The sequence below is a fragment of the Stenella coeruleoalba genome (assembly GCF_951394435.1).
Source record: "Stenella coeruleoalba genome assembly, chromosome: 16".
NCBI classification, from domain to species: Eukaryota; Metazoa; Chordata; class Mammalia; order Artiodactyla; family Delphinidae; genus Stenella; species Stenella coeruleoalba.
Window position 1 is genome coordinate 47,608,735 of NC_137162.1, and position 25,271 is coordinate 47,634,005.

General features: G+C 52.7%; 1 protein-coding gene across 1 annotated transcript in view; it reads left to right on the plus strand.

The window, feature by feature from the left end:
* The window catches only part of LOC307175475 (anthrax toxin receptor-like), a gene marked incomplete at its 3' end in the record, with an annotated part of 36,105 nt that extends 11,259 nt beyond the window's left edge, over nt 1-24,846 (plus strand). Inside the window, exons 3-16 of the mRNA XM_079900584.1 lie at nt 2,219-2,290; nt 5,165-5,246; nt 5,352-5,385; nt 6,292-6,371; nt 6,449-6,517; nt 6,854-6,931; nt 7,026-7,086; nt 16,358-16,453; nt 19,222-19,291; nt 19,866-19,944; nt 21,157-21,537; nt 21,588-21,932; nt 22,586-22,624; nt 24,832-24,846. Coding sequence (XP_079756710.1) covers nt 2,219-2,290; nt 5,165-5,246; nt 5,352-5,385; nt 6,292-6,371; nt 6,449-6,517; nt 6,854-6,931; nt 7,026-7,086; nt 16,358-16,453; nt 19,222-19,291; nt 19,866-19,944; nt 21,157-21,537; nt 21,588-21,932; nt 22,586-22,624; nt 24,832-24,846 — 1,501 coding nt within the window. The remainder of the gene's footprint in view (nt 1-2,218; nt 2,291-5,164; nt 5,247-5,351; nt 5,386-6,291; nt 6,372-6,448; nt 6,518-6,853; nt 6,932-7,025; nt 7,087-16,357; nt 16,454-19,221; nt 19,292-19,865; nt 19,945-21,156; nt 21,538-21,587; nt 21,933-22,585; nt 22,625-24,831) is intronic.
* Nucleotides 24,847-25,271: the final 425 nt, after the last annotated feature.

The following is a 25,271-nucleotide window of genomic DNA, read 5'->3' on the forward strand; positions in this document are numbered from 1 at the left end:
TATGACATTCAGGATGTTTATGGGCATGGTGATCACTGGAGGTGAAAGGAAGCAGCTCCTGGTGGGTTCCTCAGACTTACAATCCATATCAAAGACATGAGCCATCATTCACTGGGGAAGAGCCCAGAACAGGGCACCAGCCTCAGTTTCATCCCTACCATCTGCAGAACCTTGAAAAAAACACTTAACCAGTGAGACCCACATTTGCCCTCCGTAACCTGCACTAGTGCACACCTGCAGAGGCGTGGGATTGCAAGGACCTTTGAGCCCTGGCCAGTAGGGCACATGGAAGTTCTTCCCACCTAGACAGAGGGGGCATGAGGCTCCAACCCCCTTCAGCCTCCTCATTCTCCATTCAGGTACTAAAGTCAGAGCCAATGGCAGTGAGAAACTGAAAGTAGGGATAGGAAGGTCCCACACCTTTCCCTGCTGGTGGGGTATGATGACACCAAGACGGCAGTGTCCCAGGCCTGGTTCTGTTCTTCCCCATGAGTGTTCCCAGAAAAGGCCTTCAGTGTCCAGAGCGGCTCAGCTTTGCAGGCTGCTAAGAAAGTAGTGAAGTAAAGTAGTCTGAGTAGCACATCCCTCTCCTGCCTGAGGCCAGGGCTCTTGTTGTGGTGTCAAAGCTGGGGTACCAGGAGATCCAACATATCAGAATTGCTTAGGCTTCTCCAACCGCTGTCTCCTCCCTTATTCCTTGTGTATCAGCCGTCCTGGTTTGCCACCCAAAGTCCCTCATCCCCAAGCACACAAGTCAGGTTGGTCACCCTCCCCACCACTCACACTGGTGAAAGTTACCACCAAGGTGACCCACTGAGCCTGCTGCGGGAGTGTGGCAGCCTTCAGCTACATGCGGTGGGGAAGAGATGCTAAAGGGTCTGCTGGAAACGGGAGGCAGCAGCTCTGCCCGCCAGGAGGAGGTGCCTCATCCCTCTTAATCAAGTCTTCTTTGTTTTCAGGTCGGACAGCGTAAGCAGATCCTGGGATGACATTTGCGATTTAGTAGAAAAACTGTTGAAGAGGTTTACAAAGTAAGGCTGGTGTTTTCCTCTGACAGGCAGAGTACACAGCTCTTTACAATCGGTGGGCATGGGAGTCCCTTGGATCAGGAGCAGAGAGCCCAGGGCAGTGTTCTGAAGCAGAAAGAATTACCAATCACTGGTTTTATCAGGTGTCGACATCCTTCTTGGCTCCTGCCTGGGAATCAGGTTACAACGTGGGGGGCACAGTCTGTCCTTGAGGACCTCATAGATGAGGAAACGGGCAAATCGGTAACGCATAGCTAAATACTGGGCTAAAGGGTGCCAAGGACCAAAAGAAAAGAACAAAGGAGTTACTTGCAACTTTAAGGAAAAAGCAAGTATTCTTAGGGAAAAAAAAAAGAAACGCAAGCATAGCTTCCTAGAGACTGTGGAATTTTGAACTAAATCTTGAAGGATGAGGAAGGACAGGGTAACAGGAACCATCAAGGAGACTTCTTGTGCAGTGAGTGGGTCAAGTCCATGGGGCTCATAATGCCAGGCCCTGGGGCTTATGATTTCCTGCTCTGAGCAATAGGGAGCTATAGATGATTCTAGGGCAGGGGTCTGACATGATCAAGGTTGTGCTCCAGGAGAAAAGTCTGATAATTATGGATTAAATGAGGTGGAACATGAATGAACCAGGAGAATTGGGGAAACTACTGCAGCAATTTCACAAAAGATGAGAGTCCAGAGACCAGAAGACAGTGGGGGAAAGAGGGAAGGATGTATGTGAATGGCTGCTGAGAGGTAGAACAATTTCCCTGAGATAAGAGGCGGGCAGGGAAGAGAGGAGAGGAGGGAAGTGTGGGAAGGTCCAGAGCATTTGACATCAGAAGAGAGGCCAGTGGAGAGGCCCTCATGCAGGAGTTTATAAGTGTCTGCCTTCTTGTGCGTGCAGGGAGCGTGTGCGTATGCCTCTGTGTGTGTGAGAGAGAGAGAGGGACTTTGGGGATGTTGGGAGTGTAGGGATGGAACATGAAGCCGTCTCAGCACTCACTTCCAGCAAGATCACACATCTTATAGGCCTCCGAATCCTTCACAAAAGGAGTGAAACTTCCAGGATTTGAGAAATGCGCAACAAAGCAAAAGAGCTGGGGTGCAGGAGGGAAATTGACATGCACCCCTCCCTGGCTGCTCACTGATGCTCATTCTGACCAGTGTGCATGGCTGCTTACGAGCTCATCCTTCCTCCCCAGCCCTAAACTGCGCATTTCCCTCATCACCTACTCATCATACGGCAGCATTGTCCTGAAGCTCACCTCAAACAGGTAAGTCCCAGGCCTGGTGGGCAGGGCAACAGAGAGACACAGGGAGCTGACAGTTCCCACTGGGAGCAGGCTGGGCCATCCTGGGCTCCCCTCAGCGTCCACTCTGACCCCCAGCCCCGGCTCCATGGCTCCCACTGACCCCTGGCTGCGCTGGCCCTGGCAGACCCCGTGCTGCTAGACCATCTCCGCCCCCTCTAAGCCCTGCCCTCCACCTGTCCTGTGTCCTCTCAGCGCTCTTCCCTTCCCTGAGAACTGGCTCACTGCAAGGACGCCTGGGATCTGGTGGAGCAGATGTGTGGGCCCTTTGTGAACACTGGCCTGTGTTGGGCACCTGCTCTGTGTGTCACTCTCTGCTCTGGGCCAGTGGGGGAAGAGGGGAGGCACAGTCAGAACCAGGAGGCGGGGGTGGGCAGTGCTGAAGTGCTGGAGCTTCAGTGGAGGGGAGCTTGGTCCCTTGGTGGGTCTGAGACAAGGGAGCCCATGAGTGTGGGCTGGGGTGCAGGAGGGAAGCATCACACGCCAGCATCCTAGGCGGGCCGCTGGGAGGGCCCAGCGAGGTGCCCAAAGCCCTGGAGGTGGGAAGCTACGGAGCTCCCGAGTAGCCGGGAGGTTCCGACGCTCATGATGCAAATGACTGGAACCCGGTTCAGTGGGTGAAATACCAAAGAGAGGTTGAGGACATTTAGAATTGAGTGGGTCCAGGATTTGTGGCACAGAGCCGTGTTCGGGAACTTGGAGAGAAGCCAGAGCAGCAGGTGAGCAGCTGCAGCAAGGCTGCGGGGGAGGGAGTGCTGGTGCCGGTGCGTGGACACAGCACTCCGCATGCCTGGCTCCCTGGAGAAGCAGGGGCTGTGCTTCCTGTTCAGTGAGCTAGGGGAAGGCGTGGTTTTGTGCATGTTCAAGTTTAGAAGAGAGAGACCAGAGTGGGTTTGAAGTGGGAGAAAGGAAGTCCATGGGGAAGGAAACTGGCAGGTGGCAGAGAGAGGCGGGGGCCTCTGGGGGAAGAGCTGCCCGTGGGGGAGAGGAGGACCACTGCCCCCTCCAAGGCAGTGGGCTCAAGACCAAGACCGAGAGAGGTTTGGTGAGGCTCATGGAGGGCATCCCTGGTCCTCTCTGGAGAGTGTGGGAGAGGAAGTCTTCCATGACAGAGGGTTCAGGAGAGGGAGTGGGGCTCAGGGGAGAGGAAGAGATATGAAATCCTCTATGTGTGTGTGTTGGGATGGTGGGGGGGGCGGGTTACGTACCTACGAGGACAGCTCAAAATCAACCATGGCCCTGATGCTTCCAGCTCGGGAGGAGCCCACAGAATCTCGCTGAGAGCAAGGCTCAGCCCGGGATTGGGCATTCCCAAAACTCCCTAGGAGTTTAGGAGGGTGTGGCAGAGGGCTGGGGTGGGTCCTGGTGTATAGGGTAAGTCCAGCAGTGGCCGATGGGATCTGATACGAGGTGTGACTCTGGTGGGTCTGCAGAGCGTGTGGGGCCAGGACTGGGACGAGGGATGGTGCTTTCTGAGCCCTGCCACTAGGGGGAGCAGGCTGAGGATGGCGCGGTCCACGCAGGGCTTGCTCTGGGTGCTGGAGAAGCCAGACGGCACAGGGCTAGGAAGCCCCAGGGGTGATGGCGGGGGTGGGTGAGAACTGGGAAGAGGTGGAAGGGGCTCTTATGGTATGAGAGGGGTATTTTAAGAGCAGGAGGGATTAGCGAGGGTGCTGGGAGCCTGGTGTCCCTGTATGAGAAGAGCTGGGAGGGCAGCACTAGGGAGAGCCACTCAGGTGAGAACGTTGCCTGGTGACTTGAGTCCTGGGCAGGAGGCTGGGGAGGGCTGAGAGTTTCAGGATATTGCAAGGTGCAAACGACAAAACTGAAATCTTCCAAAAAGCACCAAGACCTGTATTTATGCTAGACTAGGCAAGGCCGGCTTTGGCCTGCCCTGGCCATTGGTCCCAGGTCTCCTTTCCTCCTGAACTGGGTTGAGTAGGTCTGGGGCTCTCATATCTCACCACACATGAGCATCTCTTCTGCCCACAGTGAGAAATCAGCCTTCAGGGACCACATTCTCCTTAGACTTGCTGTGACAGCTCAGCCCATCACACTGCACTAGCCTGAACCTAAGCCCCAGCCCTGGTGTGTCCCAGTCCCATCCCCTGCATCTGCTTTAACAGAGGCCGACAGCCCATCCCCATGGCAGCCTGGGGTCCCTGCTCTTCCTCCCACATGGACGGGCCTCAGGCCTCTTTTCCAGCTTATGGTCTCTTTCTTCAGGAGCACATGAAGCCCAGGAGCTCTAGACTCTAACGGAGCATCCTGACTGCTTCCTTTAGTGCCGATCCAGAGGGGGAAGTGGCTTGGAGGGACCAAGTCCACCTCAGGAGTCTGTGGCAGGGGAGGAGGGGACAGGGCAGGGGTATCAGCAGAGCGACCTTTCCAAACTCAGCCTTGCCTGTTGGAAGGTGACGCGCCCTCACCAGGGACCCCTTAGGTGCCAGCAGTACCGCCAGTCACACTGGCGGTGCTGGATTCACAGGTGCACAGCCATGGGTGCTCCCGCCTCACCACGGACGGTCAAGGCAGGGCCCTTGCTGAGTCCGCCGAGGTCTGCAAGCCTGAGACAGGATGAGCACATTGAAAGCCAGGCCCTATCCATGGGACCAGCAAAGCAGCATCCCCCACACTCACTGAATGGGGCACAGAGAAGGGTTAGGGTTAGTTCTGTCAGTGTCAAAGACACAGGCAGAAGGGTCACGACAGGGTGGCTAGTGTCCTCTCTGGTCCAGGCAGGTCTGCACAGGGCAGAATGGCACCAGGACAGCTGGAGCTGTTTCATAGCAATCAACCCTCCTTGCTCCTCAACCCTCTTTTCTGATTTGTTTTCAGAAATGAGATAAAACATGGTCTTAAAAGACTTCGGGATGTAGTGCCCTCAGGACCCAGAAACATGCAGGCAGGATTGAGAAAGGTATAGACTCTACGGCTAAGGGAATTTACTCTGCTTTGTCAAGTTCTTAAAGAATTATTGGGTCATCTCACTGCCCTCCCCCAACATTCCTTCATTTTGTTGCAGGCAAATGAGCAGATTTCGAGAGTTTTCTACAATAGTAAGTTGCCTGCTGATGTCACTGTGCTCAGGTGGGACAGAGCCAGGCCTGGGCCTCAGCGAGGGCTGGTGCAGACCCCCCCCGGCCAATTCCTAGCACTGACCCTTGGAGCGAGTCCCTTGTCCTCTCAGTGCTGCAGGTGCCTCGTCTGCACAGTGAGGATGAAAACCACCGCCAGGGATGCTTCCGAGAGCCACATGGCATCATGCATTACACTCCTGGTTCTTACTAGATATCAAATGCTTGACCTACGGTTGGGCTGCATGAAAAAGAAACGAGAACTTCCAGGGATGGCGAGCAGACGGGGTTCAGTTTAGGGAACAGAGACCTTGGTGTCCCCCTGGCTGCCCACACTTTGTCCACCACAGCTCTGGCTCTGCCTCCTTTCCCTTGAGCCTCTTCCCTCTGGTTGACTCTCGTCCTGTGACTGTGCCTCCGCCAGTGGAAATGGCTGTACTTGGCCCAGACCACCTGCATCGAGACTGTAGGGTTGCAGCCCTTGTCAGGAAGGATGCATGGGCTGCTGGGGAAAGGCGGGGAGCTGGGCGGGGGCTGCTGCCCAAGCACCTTGACAGTCATTCTGGCTGCTCCTCCCTGCGCTCACCTGAGAGGCTTGTCCCCGTCCAGTGAAGTAGCTGCAGTTGCCTTTCAGGGCAAAGGCCGTGCCACCTGCCCATAGTGAAGGTCCACTAGGAAGGGCTCTGATCCGGTCTCAGGCTCCTTGTCTGTCAAGTGGGTCCTGGGCTGAGGCCCCTTCTCCCTCCAGGCGCTCTGGGTGGTGGGTACTCGGGTCAGGGTGGCCTCTCCCCAGGAGGAGGAGGTGTGGGAGCAGCTGCGGGCCTGACAGCCTGAGGCAGGTCACTCCAGGTGCCTTGCTGACCAGGCCACTCCCTGCTGCTTCTGCAGACAAGAAAGCTACCAGCCTAGTCTATGCTCTGACCGCTGGACCACTGCTGCCATCGACATTACGGAATGCTAAGAATGAAGTGAGTCTAGTCCATCATTAACAGCTTTGTGCCTCATGTATTTGTGTATTTTATACTAAATATCTTTCTTCTGTTAGGTCAGCAGGCTTCGGAATATGAAGACCAAGGTTTACTGCCTGGGTGTAAAAGACTATCAGAGAGACCAGGTAATTCAGAACAGGTAACCAGGTGCCACTCTTGAGCCCAGTTGGAGAACGCTTTCAAAGGCAGCTGCCCAGGGTTCCCCAGAGGATGGTCCTCTACCCGTCCCAAGTGTCTGGACAACAGGTAGTCACAGCAGATGAACAGCCAGTATTGTATAAGCTACACACCATCGATGTGGACAGAGGAGCTTTCTACTTGCCAAGGGTGGGCTGCTGGCCGATGCCAGGGTGTGGCCATTGGAGTCCAACACGGAAAGAGGCAAGAGCCTGTCTTCTCGGATGGGATCTGCTGTGTCCTCAACCCCTGGCTGTGTGCCAACCATCTCCTCTTCCTTGTAGCTGATTCAGATTGTAGAAGGAAAGACCCACATGTATGATGTGCCCAAATCCAGTGATGAGGAAGGCTTTATTGTATCGGTGAGTGTGGGCTAAATGTGAAAGGCGGAGGGGGGCTTCTCACCACGGCCACGCCTGTCTCGCCCTGACCCTGCCACCCATCTGTCTGTTCCAGCTCGTGGGAAATTCCTGTAAGGAAGTTATGGGTGAGAAAACATTCTATGCCTGTGTAAGAGGTACGTGCTGGAATCACTGTTCTAGACTGAATGGCGTTTGTGCATGTGTGGAGTGAATGTGCCAGAGTGTGTCCGTTTGAGGGTGGTGTGTGTGTGTGTTTGGTGTGTGAAGTTGTGTGTGTGTGTGTGTGTGTGTGCGTGTGTGGATATGTTATCGTGCGTTAAGTATGTAAGTAAGTGTGTGTTTGTATGAGGCATGTCTGCCACAGACTGTGGTGTGGATATTGTGTGTAATTACATTTTCTTCCAGTTTTATTGAGATATACTTGACATACAGCTCTGTGTAAATTGAAGGTATACCACAAAATGACTTGACATACATATGTTAGGAAATAATTACCCCAGGAAGTTGAGTATAATCGCGTTTTTAAAACTCAAAACCAGGGCTTCCCTGGTGGTGCAGTGGTTGAGAGTCCGCCTGCCGATGCTGGGGACACGGGTGCGTGTCCCGGTCTGGGAAGATCCCACATGCCGCGGAGCGGCTGGGCCCGTGAGCCATGGCCGCTGAGCCTGCGCATCCGGAGCCTGTGCTCCGCAACGGGAGAGGCCACAGCAGTGAGAGGCCCGCATACCACAAAAAAACAAAACAAAACAAAAAAACCCCTCAAAACCAAAAGCTTTATTTAGACATAAGAAAAATAAAGCACAGAGTGCCTCATCCTGTTAAGAAAAAAAAGAAATAAGAAAGGATGCTTCTAAACCCTGAACAGAGCACTAGCAAATGAAATCCAACAATATATGAAAAGAACAACACCTCAACACTAATTAAGGATCACCTCAGAAATGCAAGTCTGATTCAGTATTTAAAATATCAGTGTAGGGACTTCCCTGGTGGGCCGGTGGGTAAGACTCTGCACTCCCAACACAAGGGCCCGGGTTTGATCCCTGGTCGGGGAACTAGATCACACATGCATGCCACAACTAAGGAGTCCGCGTGCCACAGAGAAGATCCCGCGTGCTGCAACTAAGACCCGGTGCAGCCAAAATAAGTAAATAAATAAATAAATATTTAAAATCAATAATTAAAATTAAAAAATAAAATATCAGTGTAATTTAGCACATTAGCAAAATGGAGAAGGAAAACATGATTATTTCAACAGATGAAAGAAAGAACGGGACAAAGTTCAAGTTCAGCATCATAAGAGGAACACAGCCTGACAAAGGCATCTGCACAAATTCTCACAGCCAATGCTACACCCAGTGGTTCAACGGGGTCGGCCTCTCCCTGAGATCTGGAACGTGACAAGGATGCCCTCTCTCCCCCCGGAAGGGTCCCTGCATCAGTGTGGGGAGGATCCTGTGCAGTTGCTTTTCTGATAGAAGCCCTCTCTCTCAGTGAGCTCTGTGTGTGCTGGCTTGTGAGTCCACATCACTGGGATTTGTGGAGCTGAGGTGGGTGGATAAGCACACGCTCCCACTGGTAACAGCACACAGCTGGATGCAGCTGGACGCAGACCCAGGAAGCTGGGCCTGGCCGCGGTGCGAACTGCAAGGTTACAGTGCAATAGGCCATGGGGTCACACAGAGCAGTGTTTATATCCGAGCTCTGCTGCCCATGGGCACGAAACCGGTGCAAAATGCTGAGTACCTGTGAGCTCCACTTTTGTCACCAAGAAGTAGAAACAAAAACACCCACTATCAGGTCTGCAGTGAGACATAGATGCAGTGGAGCTCACAGTGACTGGCACAGGATCTAGAAGCTGGTGGCCCTCACCAACAGGAGCTGCCACTAACACTCCCATCACTGACCCCTGGTGCTGCCCCCACCCCCGAGCTGAGCCCAGGATGAAAGCGTGTCCAGCTGAGCCCGCTGTGGGTGGCAGCTGTGTGACTCCTCCTGAATCCCACACTGTGACCTGCAGTGCCGAGTGGGGACATGGGTCACTGCTTCTCTGGTGTCACGTCTGAGCCGTGCAGCACCCTGACAGCTTCAATTCTCTGATTGTGTCCCTGGGACATACACAGGCCTGTCAAACCACAGGGGAGGATGCCCATTGTCATTCACGCCCTGTGGTGGCCCAGCTGAGGTGACAGGTGCCCACCGCACACCCTCTGCAGGCGTGGCCCAGCACTGCTGCTCTGACCTTTACAGCTGCTGTCATCTTGTCAAAAGCTGCCACACAGCATGACTGTCACTTGGAGGGAAAGCTCAAGGCAGGAACCTGGGCCCCAAATAAAGTAGAAGAAGCTGTTCATCAGGCTGTCGTTCTGAATAAGTCAGTGGGCCGGGTGTGGGGAAGCCGGGAGTCGGGAGCGTGAGGCACGTGGCCTCTTCAGCCTCTCGGCCTCCCTCCAGGACTAGGCAGAGGCCTCTGCTGGCCTCCCTGCCTCCAGACCTGTGCTCCAGCCCATTCTCTGCACAGGACCCGAGGGACAGAGAAGACCACTTCCCTACCCCAGCCTGACCATGGAGGCTGAGGCCCCTGAGCCAGACAACCAGACCCTCCAAGGTCCAACCTCTGCTCTAAGCCCATCTGCTGCAGAGGCTGGGGGCTGGGGGGACTGGGCTCCCTGCAAAACCTTCCTTAGCTTTACAGGGTCCAGCCCACGCAGCCTCACTCTCAGAGCGCCTCAAGCCCGAAGTCTTTCCTGGTCAGCTTGCCCCCTGGCTTCCCACAGCCTTTGCTCTGTTCCTGTCATTAGTCACTTGTCACCTTAGGACCCATGACTTCTGCCTCACTGTGTCCATGGTTTTATTTTTAAATTTTTATCATTCACCTCATATTTTTTCTTCCTACATTTTATTATGGAAATTTTCAAAACTACAGCAAAGTGGAAACAATTGTACAATGGACACCCCTCTCTCCACTACCTGGATTTACAATTTATATCTGACAACATTTCTCTTATCATTTATCACGGGGCTACCTCACCTCCAAACCCTTCATTGTGCATATCTTTACCTGGTAACAATTTTTGTTAAGATTTCTCTTTTTGAAATGCAGCAAACAAGTGTTTCATTTGATGACTTCTGACAAATGCACACACCTGTGTAATCCCCAGCCCTATGAAGACTCAGACACTACATTTGCCCCCAGAAAGTCCCCTCAGCTCCCTTCCCAGGCAATCCCTGCCCCACCCCCTGGAGGCAGCTACTCCCTGATTTCTTCCTCCACAAGCTAGTTTGCTGCTTTAGAACCTCTCCTCAGGGACTCACAGGGGATGAGCGCAGGGCCTGGCCTGGGGCACTCGGCACTGTGGTTTGGGGATTCATCCCTCCTGTGTGTTGCTGGGTTGGCCCAGGGCTTGGACCCCAGAGGCAGGCTGGAGGCGGCATCTGGTCACTCCTTTTCCTGTATGTGACTGGGCCAGAGTTGAGTGTCTGCAGGAAGCCCAGCAGGTGGGGCCCAGCAGTGTGGCCATAGGAGGACACAATGCAGAGCAGGGCTTCCCTCTGAGGTCCAGCATCCAGCTCTGCGTCATGGCCAGAGACCTTCTGGGGGGGTGGGGGGTGGAGGGGGTGGGGGTGGGCAGGCTGTGCGGGGCAGGAGGACCTGCGGGATGAAGGCAGGACACACTGCGCAGATGGGGACACTCCTGTAACCAGCCTGGGTCCAGGCTGTCCCCCACCGTGATAAGGTCCCCCCTTGTCCCATCCTACTCTCTCCAGAGATAACAACCACAAGGAGTTCAGCTTTTATATGTAAAGACCTACCTAAGTATACTTTACAAGGATATTTTTACATTAATGGGATCATGCAGTACATAGTACTTTCCAGCCGTCTACATAGTATCCCATTGCATGGATGGAACAATTTATTTCATGGGCCTCCCTTGATCAATAGTCAGATTGTTCCTAATAAGTTGATACTAGAAGTCATACTGTAGGACCATCCTGATGCTTACTCCTCTTGGGTCAGAATATCCCGGGGATCAAGACCAGAAGTAGAATTGCTGCCTTAAAGGGACACCCTGGTCACAGTTGGCCAGTGTCCAGTTTCTCTCAAAGTGACTGTCCCAAGCAACATCAGGTGCTCGCAGACCCGCCCTCCCCAGGGCAGGTCGTGTCCACCTGTGTACCTGTGTCAGTCTCAGGCAGATCGGATGCCTTCTTCATGCTCATTTCCATCTGGGTTTCTCAGGGAGATGCCTGCCTTCCCAGTAACTCTTTCTAGAGGCCCTGAATGACCTGGTGTATAACTTTTCTTCCAGAGAGAAAGGTCTCTGTTCCAGAAAGGATCAGTATCCCACGGGCTGTTGGTCCTTCTGTCTCTGATGGGCAGCAGCACTGTATATGGGAAATACAGCCCTGCAAGCTGATTTTAGTCCTTCCTGCAACTTCATTTTTTTTTTTTTTTTTTTTTTTGCGGTACGCGGGCCTCTCACTGTTGTGGCCTCTCCCGTTGCGGAGCACAGGCTCCGGATGCACAGGCTCAGCGGCCATGGCTCACGGGCCCAGCCGCTCCGCGGCATGCGGGATCCTCCCGGACCGGGGCACGAACCCGTGTCCCCTGCATCGGCAGGCGGACTCTCAACCACTGCGCCACCAGGGAAGCCCCCTGCAACTTCATTTTCATCCTGTAACTGTTGGAGGAATTGGGTATGTGGTGTTGGGAAACAGAAGAGGCTGCTACCTGGACAAAGAAAATTCTTTTATTTTGAAGTCTCTTCTGCTCAAAAATCTGAAACCATCACCCTGCCTTCTACTTTGGAGACTTGCCGGAGTTCAGAAGCCCCCCTTAGGGAGCGGCAGTGCCTGGGGCACAGGGGGCTCTGCTGCAGAGGTGAAGCAGCACCCGAGCGGGGCTGAGGGCAGCAGGAGACACAAGGAGGAAGGAGGGTGTCCAGGCAGAGGGCAGCGTGCGCTGCTCCTGAGGATGCGGCACGGGCTGTGCGCTGGGCTATCAGACGGCCCTGCCCTCAGCTGCCGCCCTCCCTCCTGTCAGCTACGTGGAAGTGGAGGCTGCGTCCAATCTTCACCGTAAGGCTGGGACTGGCCACGTCCCTAATCGGGGCTTTCTGGTTCCAGCTCACAGCCCAGTGAGCTGAAAAACCATGTATCAGGGTATCAGGACATGTCCCCGGAGAGCAGGGTGATAGATGTTTGGAATTAAGACAGGAGTGGGGGAGGTGTACGTGGGTGCTGGATTGGGTTCTCAAGATCAGATCCTGGCCCTGAACCTGCCAGGGGTTGCGGGGTACCTCCTGCCCTATCTTAGCTCCAGTTTCCCTCTCTGTAAAACTGGAATAGTAGATCATGCCTAGCTCATGGGTTCGGGAGATTTAAGGGAGGAAGTGTAAAGATTGACTGGTGCACAGTAGATGACTGCTTGTCGGGGATGTCATTTTGGATGAACACGGGGTACATGACTTGGCCTGGCACAGACTTGCCCATTTCTGGTTCCTCTTGGCTTTTTGTTTGTGGCAGGAAGGGTATACTGGCTCTTTTTGCCTCATCTAGAGCCTGACCTCTCCATATTCAGGCAGCTGAGGTTTCCCTTCTCTGACTGTATCTACTTACAATATGGTTTATTAGTTCAGAGTTATGCTTCTTTGCAAAAAAGAATTCTAAAGTGTAAATTGTAACTCCTAAAATGTAAATTGCAAAAATAATCCTAAAGTGAGACTAAGGGGCAGCAGCCCTGCTCAGGGTGGACCAAGTTGTGCTGACAAAGGTGCGCATGCAGGACACAGTCCCAACTGCTTTTTCCGGGACAAATACGGATTCCCGTGTCATGGTGAGCAGGGCCTTTATGAAGTGTGAGCAGTGAGGGTGCAGCCTGGCAGATTTGGGTTCAGAAGCAGCATTGTGCTGTTGGCCACTGGTCATGGCATGGGGTGTGTCACTCAGGGAAATCAAGGCTGCCCTGAGTGGGCCACACGTCTGATTTCTTAGCACGAGGTAATCAGCTCACCTTCCTTGCTCTTTTTCCAAACCTCAGTGCTCTCCCCATTCTCCCATGTACTTAGGCTCTTTCAAGGGCAGGGTCACTGCCATCAGGTGCCCTTGGAGGCCAGGCAAATACCACGAGTAAGAGGCGTGGGCCAGGCCAAGCCAAGGACGGTTGGCTGCAGTGAGCGGGGTCCTGGAGGGAGGTTGGTTGCTGGACCATTATGGAGCTGTCCGATCCGAGAAGGGCAGTGGCCTCTAGCCCAGTCAGTGGTCGCCCTGCAGAAATACAAGTCCACTGATGCCGATGTTCCCACTTTTCCAAAGAAGCTAGTAATCTGGATTATTATCCAGATTACTAACAGACTATTACTTTTTTTGAAAATTTTAAAAATTATTTTTTATATTGAGGTATAGTGATTTACAGTATTATATTAGTTTCAGGTGTATAACATATGAATTCAAAAATTTTATGGCTCATACTCCATTTAAATTTATTATAAAATATTGGCTATATTCCCTGTGAGGTACAATATATCTTGTAGATCATTCATTTTACACATAGTAGTTTGTACTTCATAATCCCCTGCCCCTATCTGGTCACTCTCCCCTTCCCTTTCCCCATTGGTAACCACTAGTTTGTTCTCTTTATCTGTGAGTCTGTTTCTGTTTTGTTATATTCATTTTTGTTTTAATTTTTTTAGATTCCACATATAAGTGATAACACACAGTATTTATCTTTCCCTGTCTGACGTATTTCACTAAGCATAGTACCTTCCAACTCCATCCATGTTGTTACAAATGGCAAGATTTCATTTTTTATGGTTGAGTAATATTCCATACTGTGTAATATTCCACACATATATACATATATCGCATCTTCTTTATCCATTCATCTGTCAATGGACATTTGGGTTGCTTCCATGTCTTAGCTATTGTAAATAGTGCTGCTATGAACATTGGGTTGCATGTATCTTTTTTTTTAATATCTATTTATTTATTTGGCTGGATCGGGTCTTAGTTGCAGCGTGTGGGCTTCTCTCTAGTTGTGGGACGTGGGCTCTAGAGTGCACAGGCTCAGTAGTTGTGGCACACAGGCTCTCGAGTTGTGGCACGCAGGCTCTAGAGCACGTGGGCTTAGTTGCCCCATGGCATGTAGGATCTTAGTTCCCCGACCAAGGATCAAACCTGCGTCCCCTGCATTGGAAGGCGGATTCTTAGCCACTGGACCACCAGGGAAGTCCCGCATGTATCTTTTTGAATTAGAGCTTTCTCTGGATATATGCCCGGGAGTGGGATTGCTGGATCATATGATAACTCTATTTTTAGTTTTTTAAGGAACTTCCATGGTGGTCATACCAACCTACATTCCCACCAACAGTGTGCAAGGGTTCCCTTTTCTCCACATTCTGGCCAACATTTGTTATTTGTGGTCTTTTTGATTATAGCCATTCTGACAGGTAAGAAGTGATATCTCATTGGGGTTTTGATTTGCATTTTTCTGATGATTAGTAATGTTGACCACCTTTTCATGTACCTGTTGTCCATCAGTATGTCTTCTTGGGATAAAAAATGTTTATATAGGTCTTCTGCCCATTCTGTAATCAGGTTCTACATTTTTTTGATATTGAGGTGTACTCCCTGTTTATATATTTTGGATATTAACCCCTTATCTGCCATATCACTTACAAATATTTTCTCCCATTCATTACGTTGTCTTTTCATTTTGTTGATGACTTCTTTTGCTGTGCAAAAGCTTTTAAGTTTAATAAGATCCCATTTGTTTATTTTTGGTTTTGTTTCCCTTTCTTTAGGAGACAAATCAAAAAAATACGGCTACAATTTATGACAAAGAGTGTTCTGCCTCCTTTCCTTTCTAGGAGTATTATGGCTTCCAGACATATATTTAGTTCTTTAATCCAAAATGAGTGTATTTTTGTACATGGTGTGAGAAAATGTTCTAATTTCATCTTTTACATGTAGCTCTCCAGTTTTGCCTGCATCAGTTATTGAAGAGATTGTCTTTTCCCCATTGTATATTCTTGCCTTTTGTGTCATAGTTCAATTGATCATATGTACATGGGTTTACTTTGGGGCTGTCTGTATCTGTGTGTCTGTTTCTGTATAGTACCATACTGTTTTGGTTACTGTAGCTTTGACTATAGTCTGAAAATAAGAAGCATAATACCTCCAGCTCTGTACTCTCCCAAGAAATTTTTGGCTATTTTGTGTCGAGAAAGTATGCAGACTTTTAAACATGGGGTCCAATTGTTTGAAGACACTTGAAAAGTTAACAAAATATGTCATCCAGCCAGCTTCAGCCCACAGGCTGAGAATCTATTTTCTGCAAGCAGAGAAATTGCAAACTTTGCCTTGATCTGATGGGACCTGCAGGAAGACCTGAAGCAGGAGGAATCAGACTGCCAGGTCCAAGGCTGTGCTGGCATTTTTGAGGAATATTTTTCGAGTTAATTGACTTTGGGCAAATCAAGCATCTGGGATTGGAATTAGCAGCCTGGGCCAGGAGGCAGAGGTGGAGGCTAATGACCTTGGACTTGCAACAGGATGACTTGCATGTTATCCTGGACAGCTCCCCAGAGGGCAGGCCCAATAACTGCCCTCTCTGGATACCCCAGTATTTGCTTCAGGGGCCAGAAATCCCCAGCAGCCTGGAGAGAGGCTATAGCCCCAAAACTGTATCTTAGCAAATCAATGTCTCCCACCCTGACAGAAGGAGGTGCTTGCTGAATCCCTGGGGGGGTTGTGTGAGGCACATGAAGGGGCAGGAAGAGGGAGGAGAAAAGCACTCATTGCAGACTTCAGAACCACAGCTAAGACAGGTTTTCAACTTCCATAGAGGATTCTCCTGTGCAGGGTCCTTGCCTCCTTCTTGCCTCACCCAGGTCCTGGCCTTGCTCCTGGGGTCTCCAGCCTGCCATAGGCAGAGAGAAACACAGGGAGGAGGAGCAGACTACCAAGTGTCAGAAAGCCCCACAGACACCCAGGCTTGTGTGCTCAGCTCAGACAAGAGTCAGGACTGTCTTCAGCTTGTGTTATCGTGGTTCCTCTGTCATTTATGTAATGGAGGGCCTGGTAGAGAGCACTGCCTGTGCCTCTCAGGGAAGACCTTGGGTTGGAAACCCATGGCTGGGTTCACCTCTGTGGAGGGGACGACATTGGGTGCCTTTAATGATCTTAATGGGTCAGAGGCGGTGGTGAGAGGCCCCGATTGCTCAAAGCCCAGCCCCGCTGCCTCAGAGTGGACCATCAGTGACAACAGGTGAGCCCAGGGAGAAAACAGATGTTGGTTCTGACACAACTGCTTCCTCAGAGGAGTCCCCTGGGAATTCAGTTATGGGGTAGCCTGCAATAATTGTGAGATCAGAGGGAAGTCAGCACTCAGCCACTCCTAACACAAACCTTTGGATGTTGCCCTTACAGAATCCTACCAACTTGGGTTTTATGCACATGGCCTAAATCCAGACAGAATGAAAGACTACACTTGCAGATATAAGTTGGACAAAACCGAAGTCTTCAGTAAGTACCCACCTTGGTGCCTCCAAGTAACACACTTCCCACATTGCTCTGCATTCCTTAGAGCCAACCAAGACTTCAAAGCCCTTGCTGGCCACTCACTGTGGACACTGTGAGGATAGAGGCAGCATGGACAATGCAAGGAGGGACCTGGCTGGGAAGCCTGGCCACTGCTCCCTTCATCTCAGGCCAGGAAGTGATCAATCCCCAGCACATCAAGAGCTTCTTGGGTCAGGGCGTACACCTTTCAAGGCTGGGTTGGGGGTGCTGGGTCTATCCTCACTGCTACACTCCCCCCACACTTTCCTTGGCCCTCACTTCCCTTGAGAGACAAGGACTTGAATCTCACGAGTCTGCTGGTGGGAAGTGGAGGCGGCCCCAGGGCCCTGAGTCTGGGCCAGGTGCACTGAGCTCTCCCAGGACCGTGTGGTCACCTGGGATTGAGAGAGGATGCCAACTGCCAGGCCTGGGCCCCGGAATCCTTGCTCTGGCCCACATTACATGTGTGATCTTGACCTAATGAGTGTTCTGCTCCCAGCCTCTATTATCTGTACTGTGAAATGGGGCCAGTATGGTAGGTGCACTAACTAAGCCCTATCACATATGTAAAGCTACTGTTTGGAAATACTCAGGCACCAGGTGTCCCTCCAGGAAGGGTGAGAGGCTGAGGAAGCACACAGTTGGGGCAGCAGATGTGCCCTCAGCACTGAGGTGGGCCTGATCTCCCCCACAGAGCGCCTGGGGACAGTGGGACTTTCTCTTCTTCCTCAACTCTCTCAGGTAGCCCCATGATACATTGATTTAATATGATGATATTAATTTCAATGACTTCTCATTCCAGGGCCATCTGGTAAACCCAGAGTGAGCCCTCGCCCCATCACACTTCTGGGCCATCTCTCCTTCTTCCACGGGTGCATAGAATGCGCAGGGCTCTGCCATTGCCACACTCTCTCACCACATAGTGTGTAGATGGCCTCAGGGAGCTAGATATCTCTTGGTTTATACTTCAGAAGTGATTAGGACTGAGTAACACATTTATATGGAGAGCTAATGTTTATTACATCTGGTAGTGTACTGTGTCTTACATGCACTACCCCAGTTAATTCTCAAAAGACCTAGTGTTATTGCTTTGTATGCAGCTGATGCAGCAAGAGCTAGAAAGTAGACACAGGTGACCTGATTACATAATATAGGACTTTGACCTTGCTGATGACAGTCCTTGAAAAAGACTGGGAACAGCCTATCCTCCAAGAAGTGTATTCAGATACCTCCTCTGGGTTCAGTGGCTGTACTGTTTTCTCACCCTTGCTGTCACCTGTGTTTCTCTCTGAGGTGGACCAGCATTAGGGTTTCACATGTCCTGCACTCCTCTGCTGACCGCCGTGCTGCACGTGGTCAGAGGCTGACCAGAAGTGGAGGATCAGGACTGTTTATTGCCATGAGCCCCGATGCACTGATGAGGATTGATGTGGTTGTCTCTAACTGTATTTTCCTCTGATTAAAACATCTGGGAAAACATTTTCGTATATTTAGAAAAGCGTAACAAGGAGTAATTTTAAAACCAATATTTCTGTATGTTTTATATTACCTATTTTAGTGCATAATGATGTCATATATTAAGAAATCTTTAAAATACAGCAACGGAAATATTTGGTTTAATCAGTTAATGTTGGTTTCAAAGCTCCTGTGCAGCCAACCATGCCTTCCTTGGCCCTCAGTACACGAGGTGCCTGCATCACCTCACTCTCCCTGCTCTGTGAACACTGTGGAGATGACACCACACTTCCTTGTGATTTTTTCACACTAATCCCAATCACCCTACCCCTCAGACACAAATCCTTCCCCTGAAATAAAGTTGGTGATTACTTTAAATATCAGCACCAATGAGGGGAGCACAGTTCAGAAGTTCTTAGCTAATCTGACAACTCAGTTATGGCCGAAAGCTGGTCACGTGGAAGGGGACCATCTGTGCGGAACAGGCCTGACCTGTGGCCACTGTCGGGGTGTGAGAAGATTTAGGGCTCAGGAGAGAGAAGGTTCCACAGCTACTAGTTACAGACTGTCCTAGCCTCCAGAATGCCACCTCCCAGCTCCCATAAAGTTACAGAACAAGCACGAACACAGAAGCCCTGTTCCCCTCAGGCTTCCCTGTGTCCATAAATGTCACCACCACCCACCCAGGCGCTCTGCTCACTAACCAGCACATCGTCCCTGACTCCTCTTTGCTCTCATCCCACATCCAGTCCACCTGCAGGCCCTGCTACCTCTGTGTCCAAACTTACCCGAACCTGGCCAGCCACGCGACAGGCTCACTGAACTTAGAATAAAGCCCAAACCCCTTCTCAGGGCCCACGAGGCCCCGCCCCCTCTCCTCACTCACCTCTTTCCCACAACAAGCTCAGCTAGTTATGCCCTCAGGCCTCAGAACAGGTGCCTGCAGCCCGGACCCTCTTCCCCAGACCTTTCCCTGCCTTTCCCCTCATCTGGTTTCACTCCGGCGCTTATTTTGTTCATTGCTTGTTACTTTATTGTCTGTCTCCCTCTCCAGTCCCACAAATGTCAGGTCCTTGAGAGCAGGGCCTTTGCCTGCCTTGTTCCCACTAGACGCCAGAGCCCTGACAGTGCTTGGTGTACAGTAGGTGTCAGAAGAAGGCAGAGAAGAGAAGCTGCTTCTGCCAAAGTGGTAGCTCTGCTTCCAAGGGCAGGCAGAAGGGGAGGGGTGGATGTGTGGACAAGTCCACTGACATTCTTCTCATGTGATTGTCTTTCAGCTAAACCACCTGACTCAGTGACTGGAGAAAAAATAATTTGCCCAGGACATATTTTTCTTAAGGCTGGACAGTAAGTGTTTAGGTTAGGGGGCCATTTGGGCAGGTGTCGCTACCATGAGTACAGAATGCGGACTGCCCCCTTTACTGGGGCAGCACATGTCTGTCTCTGGGAGGGCTCAGGGCATCCTCCGCACCTGCCCTGGTTGACAATCCCCCGAGGAGCTCAGGGGTCCGCGGTGGCCCAGGCTCCGCTGAGGAGGGCAGGATGTGGGAGATGGTGTGCCGCAGGGCTGGTATCTTTGCTCCAGGCAGCTTTTCCGAGTGAAGCCAACATACCGTGTACATACAGAGGAGTCGGGATGGTGCCACCATACAGCCATCCCTGGTCACTTCGCTCCTGGTCTTGAGGGCATCTGACCCCACGCAGGGCTCCTCACTGCCTGGTCAGCCCTCATTGCAGAGGTCAATCTCATGGTGCCTGGGGATGGGCTCCCCTTACTCCTGCTGCCTGCATTTGAGGAGCCCCAAATGCCTAAAGTGCAAAGCCATTACCGTGAGGAGAGCTAGGGCTACAGATTGAGCCAAGTGCAGGAACTGTGTCTATCCTGTCTCTTGGGTCACCATCTGCCCTTTCTGTGCTTTAGGATGGTCGTTGTTGATTACTCTCTGGACCTGGGCAATACCTGGAGTGAGAGAAGATTGAATATCACCAGCAAGGACTGTGTGAGTGAATGTTGGGCTGCAGCATCCCTTCGGGCTAGCCAGAGACCCTGCTTGGGAGGGAGAGACAACCAGGGATGCAAGAGAGGGGAATAACATCACCAGGGAAAGGCCAGCAAGTAAAGAAGTAGCCTTTGCAGGTACGCACCTCTGGTAGCATTTCACAGCCAGCTCGGTGCCCTTAGTCCTTTACTGTGGAGCTGTCCCCCTACTCTGGTTTGTGAAATGCTGGGAAAAGAGGGCCCCTGGGAGCAGCACTTTGTTCGCAGCTTCCTCTCCCTGAGCTGAGCCCCGCCCTTCCCACCGGCCCTGCCAGCTTCCCAGCAACAGAGGGGAGAGTCCCCCTGCACAGGTTAGAGCCAGTCCCGCCACTGGACGGCCCCCGTCCACAGGCACATTGAGAACTCGGGAGCCGCCCGTGGCTCTGGGCCAAGCACAGGGTCACCCTCAGTCCCACTCGGCCTCTCCTTTCAGCCTCCCTGTTTCCTGGGCACAGGTTCTCTCTGCCCTCTTCCCCCCCTGCTTCTCTCAAGCAGAGGCTTGATGTAGGGAAGGGCTGGGCAGCGCGGGTCCACAGATGCAGCACACATGCCCTTATTATGCACAACAACAGGAGAACAGAGCCCGTTCCTTAATCCCCCACGTGGACCTGGCCTGTGCGTGGGCTTTCTACAGCCGCTCTCTAACGCTCTCAAGTGCCCGCTCACTTCCTCACTCCACATGTGCAGACGGAGGCTCCGAGAGAGGGAGTAGCTTGGCCCGAGGTTGCAGAGCGGGGAAGTAGGGGAGGGAGGCTACGGGGAGGTGAGCAGGGTGTCCTGCCTCTGCTCTTGCACCCACACCTCTCTGGGGCCACAAAGCCCCTCCCTCACCCATCTGTGTGTCGTAGCATTTTGTGGTCCTTACAAAATCCCTGTGCTCTCAGACAAGGCAGGCAGTGAGGGCTGGGCTGTCACTCCTTGGAGGACTGGGCTTCCTTGACAGGGCCCCGGGGAGGGTCTCGGAACAGGGCCAGTGCTGGGGTCTGTGGCCCAGGGCTCTACAGTGGCTCTCTGGGTACCAGCCATGATCTCCTCTCCCCACTGTGATCCCTCTGGATGAGGCAACCTGAGGAGAAGGGGAACTGTGAGGTCTGGTGTGGGAAGTAGATATTGGGTTCACGGGAAGAGATCACCCAGGCCAACCCCAGGACATTGGCATGTGTGCCCTGTACAGCAGGAGACTGTGGAGCCCCCAGCTGTCCCAACTACAACCAGAGTGACCACAGTGCCTACCGCTGTCAGGACAAGGAGGACGACAACAAGGAGGATGACAACGAAGACCACAGTGCCTACCACTGTCAGGACCAGGAGGACGACAACGATGACAACGAAGACCACAGTGCCTACAACTGTCAGTACCAGGAGGACGACAACGATGACAACGAAGACCACAGTGCCTACCACTGTCAGTACCAGGACGACAACGATGACAACAAAGACCACAGTGCCTACCACTGTCAGTACCAGGAGGACGACAATGAAGACCACAGTGCCTACCACTGTCAGTACCAGGAGGACGACAACAAGGACAACAAAGACCACAGTGCCTACCACTGTCAGTACCAGGAGGACGACAACGAAGACCACAGTGCCTACCACTGTCAGTACCAGGAGGACAACAACGATGACAACAAAGACCACAGTGCCTACCACTGTCAGTACCAGGAGGACAACAATGACAACGAAGACCACAGTGCCTACCACTGTCAGGACCAGGAGGACGACAACAAGGACGACGACCACAACGATGACAATGAAGACCACAGTGCCTACCACTGTCACCATGACAACAACTACCATGACAACTGTTGCCACAACCACAGTGACTACAGTTGTCACAACAACCACAGTGACTACAGTTGTCACAACAACCACAGTGACTACAGTTGTCACAACAACCACAGTGACTACAGTTATCACCCAGAGCACAATTCCCAACAATCCTCTCTTGTACCCTACACTCATCCCGTCCCTGGTCGTGATACCGTTGCTACTTGTCTGCATCTGCTGCTGCAAGAGGGTGAGTGACCCTTGCCCGCACAGCCTGCATCCAGCCCTCACCGACCCCTGAGGGACCAGCCCCATGCCTGCCCCATGATTCTGCCTGTGGCCAGGTTCCATCAGCTCTGGGGTCCTCACACTAGCAAACAAGGCACAGACTCTGTCCTCCCATCCCGGGCATAGACACACCCTGGGCTTCTAGGGGGCCACCTGCTTCATGCTTTCACCTTCACAGGGAGTTGGACTGTCATCCCAGAGGGCTGGGAGGCAGGGAGGGCTGCAGGGGGAGGGAGGGAAGGGGAGAGGAGGAGGGGTGTGGGGAGTGTTCTCTTGTCTTCATATGATGTCAGGGCTGCGGCTGAAAACTCTACCAGGGACCAGGGGCCTTAGTCTGCCTGTCTCCCCCTTGACCCTCCACGGAGGTACCGATTCCCCTCTGATGACTGAGGGGCCTGAGGCTCAGGGAGGCACCTAGGTTGACACCCCAAAGCCCATGTATGATCCCTTACTGCTGCCGAGCAGCGTCCTCTCCTGTCTGCATAGCTGAGCCAGAGCCTTCCATGCCCCTTCCAGCCTGTGTTTTTGTCTCTTTCACGTTCTAGATCGTCAAGGAGCCACCACCAGCCCAGAAACCAGAAAAAGTAAGTGGTGTGTTTCGTTGTGATGTTGTCAGCATACTTGATGCACACACAACCTGCAGAGAGAGGCCCTCTGACATGTATGGGGAGATGCCCTCCCCCACCCCTCCACCTCCCACCTACCTGGGCAGAGAGAGGTGGCAGAAAGAAGAGGGTGACAGAGGGCAGGGAGGGACCCCAGAGAGGACCTGAGACTCACAAAACGTCACCCAGACAACACGGTTCCCCACCTCGGAAGACAGCCTGAACAAGGGCCTTTATCACTGAATCAGCAACATGGGGTAGCCTATTTCAGGAACAGCTATGATCCCTCCTGATATAAATGGGCTTTTCCTCAATTCCCAAAAGACTCTCTGTAGACTGATCCTTCCCAGGACTGGCGCAAGCATTTGGAGAAGGATCCTCAGGTTTCAGGGACCTGGTCCCCCTCCCCGGGCTCTGATGTATGCTGGGCTCCATTTCCTTGGTCTTCATCCCTGGCTCATGTCAGGATGAGGGTCTTGGCAGGGTTGGCCTTTAGGGACCGGGGACTGGGGAGGGTGGAGGGAGTCCTAACCTGACTTTGAGCTGTTGGGGACTAGGGCAGGTGAGCACAGGGACCAAGGGTCAGGTAAGGAGGCTGGCGCTGACCCGGGGTAGGGGCCCAACCCAGGGCCCATAACAAGTAGTTAGAGCAGGGGTGCCGTGTCGAGGCAGGGGGACCTGGGCCTGAGATCTGGTGGGAAACAGGGTCACTGCCTGGGCTGACGTCTACACTGGCTGCAGTGTGGCCTGGGGAGGCTGGATCTGCCAGAGTTGGGTGAATACAGCCCTGTCACCTGCTAATGCCCACACCCCTGCCAGCCTCCGTCACATGGCACAGCCTCACGCCCAGCTTCTCCTGCAAGGGTGGCTGCCAGGAACCAAGGGGACAGGATAGAGTTTGTTGATGTTTGGAGAAGAGCCATCTTTGTAAACCAAAAGGAGTTGGTGTGTTTTTCACATGGAGGCCACTCTCCTACGTGCCAGGCGCTGCTCATTTGTCCTTGATTTTCCAGCAAACATTTGCTGACTCGCCAGTACTTGACAGGTGCTGGGGCAACAGATGTCATGGGTCTGCACCCAGGAGCTGCCAGACAAGAAAGACTGCAATTTTTTTCTCTTTCTAGAAGCCATGCCCTGTACAGACCAGGGTGATTGTCTCCTGCTGTGGGTGCCAAGAAGACAGGATGAAACAGATGGAGGTGACAAGCACCCTTAGGAAGGGAGGGATGAGCCCCTCAAGGCTGGAGGTTTGGAGGAGGGGGAGCCAGTTCAATGCACACAGACTTGGGCCTAAAACACCTGGCTTGGATGGAGATGAGCTTTATGGGCTCTGGTCTCCCACCTCTCGGTGACAGAGAACAACCAGAGACCCTCCCGACCCTATAGCCCAGGGGAGGACAAAGAGCTGAAGGCTCAGGTGCCCCTTGCCTCCAGGCAGTCCCAGCACCAGGGACCTTGCCTTGGGATGGGCCCAGGATTCTGGACGTTGGGGGCTGACTCACAGCCGGCCAATTCCTGATTCTCACAGAGGTTGTCATCAGCTCTGGCAATCTCCTGGGTTTCAATGGCCAGTGGCTGCATGAGTGAAAACATGTAATGACAAACAGACACACACCAGTCAGGGGGAAAAAAAATGAAAAAGAAAAGAAACTTCTGAGCCAAGATCTCAACAGCATTAAACTACCCGGGAGTGCCTACGGCTCCTGTCTGCTCAGTGAGGGAGGGAGACAGCTCACTGCATTGTCCTTGAGGCCCCTGAGATGGGGTGACAAGGGCTATATGGAGGAGGGGGAGTCACTTCCCTCCCCCAGGTGACTGAGACCCCAGCTGGCAGGGGGCTGAGAGATGACAGGGACGAAGAGGGTCCCAGGTGGCCGGGCTGAGGAAGGAAGACCCCACCATCTCTGGGTTCAGCTTTGCCCTCCTCCCCCTGGTCCTGCCTCTGTCGCTGTGGGATCCATTGGTCCTCCTGGGAGCTTCAAATGGCAGCCGGAGGGCGGGCCTCGCATCTCCCCTGAGAGTCAGTGTGAGGGCACGGAGAAGACAGAGCTCACCTTCCAGAGAGGGAGGAAGCACCTGCCAGGGGCTCGTTCCTGCCTCAGGCCCGGCCCCACCTTCCGCCCACACCACGTCCACGTTTTCACCGGTTCTTTGGTTTCCTCATCTCTCTCTTTCCCCTGTTTCAGGACCCCTCCCCCTGAGCAGGGACTGGGACTCTTCCCTGCCTTCTCCCTCTGAGCCCCCCAAAAGCAGGCCCTCTTCCCTCTTCTTCAGGCTCCTGCCCAGTCCCCATGCCCCCCTCACCTTGCTCCTTGAGGACCTCTCCTTGGCTACTGCATGTCTCCTCCAAACTTTGACACTTTTTTCAAAAGTAGCCCCGACCTCTCCTCCTACACCAAAAGTACCGATTTGTTCCAGAACCCAAAACAATCTGTGACCCACAGTGACGAGCTCCCAACAAACACAGAAGGCTTTTAAGCCCCCTGCCCCAGGTGATGGCTGCAGTGCTGTCTCAGTCAGTTTGTGGGGACACAGCCCTGGGAAGCCATGGGAGACAGAGGGGACACCACCCATCTGGACGCAGCGTCTGTGCCTGTAGCTTCCTCACAACCACATCTGCTTTTCA